Source organism: Ctenocephalides felis, unplaced genomic scaffold (assembly GCF_003426905.1).
Source record: "Ctenocephalides felis isolate EL2017-DRISC unplaced genomic scaffold, ASM342690v1 CF-g0.4_SCAFFOLD_03573, whole genome shotgun sequence".
Lineage (NCBI taxonomy): Eukaryota > Metazoa > Arthropoda > Insecta > Siphonaptera > Pulicidae > Ctenocephalides > Ctenocephalides felis.
The window spans coordinates 19,962,449-19,970,791 of NW_020539727.1; the positions used below are offsets into that span (position 1 = coordinate 19,962,449).

The 8,343-nt window shown below is 32.8% G+C and overlaps 1 protein-coding gene across 2 annotated transcripts; it reads left to right on the forward strand.

Annotated features, from left to right (window-relative positions):
* The first annotated feature begins 656 nt into the window (after positions 1 to 656).
* Positions 657 to 2,108, forward strand: LOC113389156. Of its 2 annotated transcripts, none has more exons than XM_026626211.1 (7): positions 657 to 854; positions 1,265 to 1,369; positions 1,434 to 1,521; positions 1,586 to 1,644; positions 1,739 to 1,814; positions 1,908 to 1,995; positions 2,062 to 2,108. In XM_026626211.1, exons 1-6 carry the CDS (start codon positions 844 to 846, stop codon positions 1,968 to 1,970), a joined length of 402 nt encoding a protein of 133 aa, XP_026481996.1. In that variant the 5' UTR covers positions 657 to 843; the 3' UTR covers positions 1,971 to 1,995; positions 2,062 to 2,108. The 2 variants fall into 2 exon arrangements, with proteins under 2 accessions (XP_026481996.1, XP_026481995.1); XM_026626210.1 differs by having other exon boundaries at positions 1,739 to 1,843; positions 1,908 to 1,966; positions 2,062 to 2,104.
* Positions 2,109 to 8,343: the final 6,235 nt, after the last annotated feature.

Below are 8,343 nucleotides of genomic sequence, written 5' to 3' on the forward strand. Positions count from 1 at the left end.
CGAAGTACAAAATTATTACTACTTCTTATTGTGAGCATCGGCTATTATTTTAGTAATGCATTTACAATGATATTTATCCTAATTTAATACTAATTTTCAAATTTTACAGGTTCAGGACAATTGTTGTTTTTTATTCGTCTTGAAAAGCAAAATGAAGTAGCTTTGGAAATAATTTTGCAATTGAAATCACTCGGAGCCCCTGACAAATCTAGTGTTAATTGATAGAAGTTAATTATCTAAGGAAATTCATCCAATACCACAATAACTAGGTTTGAGTATCATTTTGCATTGAATTTTGTTAATTCAATCATTGCTTTTTGTATAAATCTTTTATCATTGATTTTCAATTATATTGATGTTCTTTTAACACTTTGCAGATTTAAATTTGCCCTCGACGTCATCGCACTTTGGATGAAATATGTTATTTATTTGATTTATATAAAACAATTAAACCCTAGATACTCAATGATTATTTTTTTTAACATTTTCTTTGAATTAAATATCAAATTCAATAAGACTTTGCATTTTATGATTCGAATGATTACTTGCATGCTAGCTTTCGTATGGATTAATATATTACAGTGCATGAGTAGTTCTAGTTTTAATAACACTAACAAATACTAACAAAATATACCATTTATTCTATTGTTAATTAATAATGTAATCGTTTGAATCATTAAAATAATGCAATGTGTATTTATCATTCAAAACACTTTTTATCACTGCTTTCAATTCATAAATTCGTTTTGTATACATCCAAGTGCGAATTCCAAACCGTTGTGACATCAACACACAATGTACAAAGACAAAAAAACTGTAGGAAGTGGAATGATCAAGTAATGTATGATAACTAGGTATATATTTTATTTATTTTATCAATTAATGATATATCATCTATTATGTATTCATCCATATAATATAACTAATGTTCGTTTTTTAATTAGATTCACTTCTCCACTACTGAACCACCAACTGCTATCATCAACCCAATCGACATCAAACAGTAAGCTCATATCAAGTATCTATCAGGCTGTATGTATCCTTTCTCAAACATTTTAAAAGATGTATTCTAACTTTTTGTTTTTTTTTTAATTACAGATTCACTTCTCCACTACTGAACCACCAACTGCTATCATCAACCCGACCGGCTTTCGACTCTAGTCAATCAACAGTAAGCTCATATCAAGTATCTATCAGGCTGTATGTATCCTTTCTCAAACATTTTAAAAGATGTATTCTAACCTTTTTTTTTTTTTAATTACAGATTCACTTCTCCACTACTGAACCACCAACTGCTATCATCAACCCGACCGGCTTTATCGACTCTAGTCAATCAAACAGTAAGCTCATATCAAGTATCTATCAGGCTGTATGTATCCTTTCTCCAACATTTTAAAAGATGTATTCTAACCTTTTGTTTTTTTTAATTACAGATTCACTTCTCCACTACTGAACCACCAACTGCTATCATCAACCCAACCGACTTCAAACAGTAAGCTCATATCAAGTATCTATCAGGCTGTATGTATCCTTTCTCAAACATTTTAAAAGATGTATTCTAACCTTTTTTTTTTTTTAATTACAGATTCACTTCTCCACTACTGAACCACCAACTGCTATCATCAACCCGACCGGCTTCAAACAGTAAGCTCATATCAAGTATCTATCAGGCTGTATGTATCCTTTCTCCAACATTTTAAAAGATGTATTCTAACCTTTTGTTTTTTTTTAATTACAGATTCACTTCTCCACTACTGAACCACCAACTGCTATCATCAACCCGACCGGCTTTATCGACTCTAGTCAATCAAACAGTAAGCTCATATCAAGTATCTATCAGGCTGTATGTATCCTTTCTCAAACATTTTAAAAGATGTATTCTAACCTTTTGTTTTTTTTAATTACAGATTCACTTCTCCACTACTGAACCACCAACTGCTATCATCAACCCAACCGGCTTCAAACAGTAAGCTCATATCAAGTATCTATCAGGCTGTATGTATCCTTCTCTCAACATTTTAAAAGATGTATTCTAACCTTTTGTTTTTTTTTTAATTACAGATTCACTTCTCCACTACTGAACCACCAACTGCTATCATCAACCCGACCGGCTTATCGACTCTAGTCAATCAAACAGTAAGCTCATATCAAGTATCTATCAGGCTGTATGTATCCTTTCTCAAACATTTTAAAAGATGTATTCTAACCTTTTGTTTTTTTTAATTACAGATTCACTTCTCCACTACTGAACCACCAACTGCTATCATCAACCCGACCGGCTTCAAACAGTAAGCTCATATCAAGTATCTATCAGGCTGTATGTATCCTTTCTCCAACATTTTAAAAGATGTATTCTAACCTTTTGTTTTTTTTTAATTACAGATTCACTTCTCCACTACTGAACCACCAACTGCTATCATCAACCCAACCGGCTTCAAACAGTAAGCTCATATCAAGTATCTATCAGGCTGTATGTATCCTTTCTCAAACATTTTAAAAGATGTATTCTAACCTTTTGTTTTTTTTTTTTAATTACAGATTCACTTCTCCACTACTGAACCACCAACTGCTATCATCAACCCGACCGGCTTTATCGACTCTAGTCAATCAAACAGTAAGCTCATATCAAGTATCTATCAGGCTGTATGTATCCTTTCTCAAACATTTTAAAAGATGTATTCTAACCTTTTGTTTTTTTTTAATTACAGATTCACTTCTCCACTACTGAACCACCAACTGCTATCATCAACCCAATCGCTTCAAAACAGTAAGCTCATATCAAGTATCTATCAGGCTGTATGTATCCTTTCTCAAACATTTTAAAAGATGTATTCTAACCTTTTGTTTTTTTTAATTACAGATTCACTTCTCCACTACTGAACCACCAACTGCTATCATCAACCCGACCGGCTTCAAACAGTAAGCTCATATCAAGTATCTATCAGGCTGTATGTATCCTTTCTCAAACATTTTAAAAGATGTATTCTAACCTTTTGTTTTTTTTAATTACAGATTCACTTCTCCACTACTGAACCACCAACTGCTATCATCAACCCAACGGCCGACTCTAGTCAATCAAACAGTAAGCTCATATCAAGTATCTATCAGGCTGTATGTATCCTTTCTCAAACATTTTAAAAGATGTATTCTAACCTTTTGTTTTTTTTTAATTACAGATTCACTTCTCCACTACTGAACCACCAACTGCTATCATCAACCCAACCGGCTTTATCGACTCTAGTCATCAAACAGTAAGCTCATATCAAGTATCTATCAGGCTGTATGTATCCTTTCTCAAACATTTTAAAAGATGTATTCTAACCTTTTGTTTTTTTTAATTACAGATTCACTTCTCCACTACTGAACCACCAACTGCTATCATCAACCCAACCGGCTTATCGACTCTAGTCAATCAAACAGTAAGCTCATATCAAGTATCTATCAGGCTGTATGTATCCTTTCTCAAACATTTTAAAAGATGTATTCTAACCTTTGTTTTTTTTAATTACAGATTCACTTCTCCACTACTGAACCACCAACTGCTATCATCAACCCAACTTTATCGACTCTAGTCAAACAGTAAGCTCATATCAAGTATCTATCAGGCTGTATGTATCCTTTCTCAAACATTTTAAAAGATGTATTCTAACCTTTTGTTTTTTTTAATTACAGATTCACTTCTCCACTACTGAACCACCAACTGCTATCATCAACCCAACTTTATCGACTCTAGTCAATCAAACAGTAAGCTCATATCAAGTATCTATCAGGCTGTATGTATCCTATCTCAAACATTTTAAAAGATGTATTCTAACCTTTTGTTTTTTTTAATTACAGATTCACTTCTCCACTACTGAACCACCAACTGCTATCATCAACCCAACCGGCTTTATCGACTCTAGTCAATCAAACAGTAAGCTCATATCAAGTATCTATCAGGCTGTATGTATCCTTTCTCAAACATTTTAAAAGATGTATTCTAACCTTTTGTTTTTTTAATTACAGATTCACTTCTCCACTACTGAACCACAACTGCTATCATCAACCCAACCGACTTCAAACAGTAAGCTCATATCAAGTATCTATCAGGCTGTATGTATCCTTTCTCAAACATTTTAAAAGATGTATTCTAACCTTTTTTTTTTTTTAATTACAGATTCACTTCTCCACTACTGAACCACCAACTGCTATCATCAACCCAACCGACTTCAAACAGTAAGCTCATATCAAGTATCTATCAGGCTGTATGTATCCTTTCTCAAACATTTTAAAAGATGTATTCTAACCTTTTGTTTTTTTTTAATTACAGATTCACTTCTCCACTACTGAACCACCAACTGCTATCATCAACCCAACCGGCTTCAAACAGTAAGCTCATATCAAGTATCTATCAGGCTGTATGTATCCTTTCTCAAACATTTTAAAAGATGTATTCTAACCTTTTGTTTTTTTTTAATTACAGATTCACTTCTCCACTACTGAACCACCAACTGCTATCATCAACCCAACCGGCTTCAAACAGTAAGCTCATATCAAGTATCTATCAGGCTGTATGTATCCTTTCTCAAACATTTTAAAAGATGTATTCTAACCTTTTGTTTTTTTTAATTACAGATTCACTTCTCCACTACTGAACCACCAACTGCTATCATCAACCCAACCGGCTTTATCGACTCTAGTCAATCAAACAGTAAGCTCATATCAAGTATCTATCAGGCTGTATGTATCCTTTCTCAAACATTTAAAAGATGTATTCTAACCTTTTGTTTTTTTTTAATTACAGATTCACTTCTCCACTACTGAACCACCAACTGCTATCATCAACCCAACCGGCTTTATCGACTCTAGTCAATCAAACAGTAAGCTCATATCAAGTATCTATCAGGCTGTATGTATCCTTTCTCAAACATTTTAAAAGATGTATTCTAACCTTTTGTTTTTTTTAATTACAGATTCACTTCTCCACTACTGAACCACCAACTGCTATCATCAACCCGACCGGCTTTATCGACTCTAGTCAATCAAACAGTAAGCTCATATCAAGTATCTATCAGGCTGTATGTATCCTTTCTCAAACATTTTAAAAGATGTATTCTAACCTTTTGTTTTTTTTTTTTAATTACAGATTCACTTCTCCACTACTGAACCACCAGCTGCTATCATCAACCCAACCGGCTTTATCGACTCTGATTAGACTGTAATCGTTCATGAAGGATCAGTCGTAAATAAACGTCTCTATGCTTGAGCTGGAACACTAAATTATGCACAAGTGGTTCTTTTTGTAACTGTTTAATCTTATGCATGTTCTTACCAGTAGTTTTACTAACTCATTAACAATACTAACATTTTACTAACGTAGTTTCATCAGTTGCTATAAAAACCACTTGTTGCAGTTTACGCATTGGGACATAGTGAAACTGCTCAGAAGATAACACTCGGTGAGTTACTTTTTATAAAGTATTATAGTAGTCTGAATTATTATTAATTACATGCTTTTGTTCACAGGGTAAACAATGACTGCTTCAGGATGCTCACACACCTGCCTGCATTGAACCTATCTTGCTGTCAGAAACATTAACTCAATGGTGTTCCTAGAGAAGATACACACATCAGCTGCGTTCAATCAAGGCTTACGACTTGGATACTTATAATATATTCATCTAATTATTAAATAAACACATTGTTTTATTAGTTCAATTTGTTGTTTGAATTCTCATTAATGCTTTACTTATAATATATTACTTAAATTATATGAATATTTTGAATTATTTTGATGTCATAGGTATAATAGAAGAATGTCATCCGTCAGTTGTGATAAATCAAGACAAAGTGAACTGATTGGCAACCGATTGGCTCCATTGTGGAGATTGCGGATACAGCAGTTCGGATATTAAAACTTTCGTTGTGCAAAGAAATATAAGTATTAAAATATTTTTATACTTGATATTTATACTTAAGAATTATGTTAAATAATTTTAGTTTTATAGGCTTATTTGACGAAACTTTAGGCGGTCTTCTGAATGATTTGCACTCTGGTCTCACTTCACTTGAACGTCTTGCATTTTGGTCTCATCTTGCTCGAATAGCCTGCGGCCTGGTCTTGTACTTGTAAAGCCCCTGGTCTCTGTACTCATACCCTGGTGTCTCTGTACTTTTACCCTGGTGTCTCTGTACTTTTACCCTGGTGTCTCTGTACTTTTACCCTGGTGTCTCTGTACTTTTACCCTGGTGTGTCTCCTGTACTTTTACCCTGGTGTCTCCGTACTTTTACCCTGGTGTCTGTCTCTGTACTTTTACCCTGGTGTCTGTCTCTGTACTTTTACCCTGGTGTCTCTGTACTTTTACCCTGGTGTCTCCGTACTTTTACCCTGGTGTCTCTGTACTTTTACCCTGGTGTCTCTGTACTTTTACCCTGGTGTCTCTACTTTTACCCTGGTGTCTCTGTACTTTTACCCTGGTGTCTCTTTACTTTTACCCTGGTGTCTCTTTACTTTTACCCTGGTGTCTCCGTACTTTTACCCTGGTGTCTCCGTACTTTTACCCTGGTGTCTCCGTACTTTTACCCTGGTGTCTCCGTACTTTTACCCTGGTGTCTCTGTACTTTTACCCTGGTGTCTCTGTACTTTTACCCTGGTGTCTCTGTACTTTTACCCTGGTGTCTCTGTACTTTTACCCTGGTGTCTCTGTACTTTTACCCTGGTGTCTGTCTCTGTACTTTTACCCTGGTGTCTCCGTACTTTTACCCTGGTGTCTGTCTCTGTACTTTCACCCTGGTGTCTGTCTCTGTACTTTTACCCTGGTGTCTCTGTACTTTTACCCTGGTGTCTCTGTACTTTTACCCTGGTGTCTCTGTACTTTTACCCTGGTGTCTTACGCCCATGCATTTGCCCTCCTATGGTTTCTTGCCTCTTGATTTGTATTCATGTAAATTGTTCACTATTTTGTTCAAATAGTTTCATATTTAGTTTATAGTATTTTAATTATTGTACAATATTGTTTTATTACAATATTAATTAATTTCTCTTACAGGGTTGTATCCAGTTGCTAATTCGACTAGTGATGCTCCGAAACTTTATCATGGATGGCTGGAACACTCATTCCCAAAAACAATCTACAAGTGGTTTTTGCTGCTGACTGTCTGCTGCGTATGCACCAGGATGATGGTTCGATTGATCATGCTGTCCCAAGTCAATTAATTGTCAAGATTCTGCTATATATACATAACATGTTTATATTATAATTAATAATAATGTTTGTAATAGTAGCAATTGTAAAATTAATCTTTGTAATAAGTAAAAATTATTAATTATAAATAATGTTCTATTGTAGTTAGAGTGATGAGAGTATTAGTTATAGTAATATAATCAATATTTGTAATGTAACGATCTAACCTATATATATATAAATCAAATAAAAATTTAACTTCATTTGTAAGTGTTTAATTTAATTTAATTTTTATCAATTTCAGTGATATATAATTGAACTTGTATATACTTGCTAATTTATTATCAACTATTAATATTCGAGTCAATTTCAATTGAGCAAATTTAAAGTTCAGTTTAGAAATCCACGTATTGAGTAAAAAGCCATGGATATATATGCATGAGTTTTTAGCATAAAACATTGAAAAACAAAATTATGTTTTTGACACCTTTAACTTGAGTGAAAATCCATGACTTTTTAAACAGTTCGAAGTGGAAAATATCAATATTTTAAAAGTTTAGTTTGAAATTAGCTACTAATACGTTGAAATTATTGTGTTATACAATGTTAATAAAGTTATTGTAATTATAATATCTTTTAATTGATATTTCATGTTTTTAATTAGCTGTATACTTTAGTTAATATGAGCACTTAATTAGATTGTCTTTGCAATTTTACTTAGAATTATTTAATGGCTCAAAGACTAATTATTTATTTCAACAATTCTGTGACAAACAGATTAATTAATTAGTTCAATTTAATTAATAAGTATAACTAGTATTAGTTAGTTTTACTTTACTAAGAAAAACATATGTATATATGTATTTTTTTAACTTTAATAAATATGAGCAATTTATTAATTTAATTAGTTTATTATTTTATTACTTCATTATAAAGACTAAGATTGTGTTTGCAATTTTGCTCATAATGAAATTAATTATTTGCACAAAGACTTATTGCAACTGCTCTATTGCAATTAGATCAATTAACCAGTGTATTTAAATTAATATGTATAACACGTATCAGTTAGTTTTACTTAACTTAGAAAAAATATTTCCTTAGATCTTACTATTTTTTTCTTTTCTTATATACCGTGTAACTTTAAGAAAAATAAGCACTTTAATTAATTTAGATTGCATA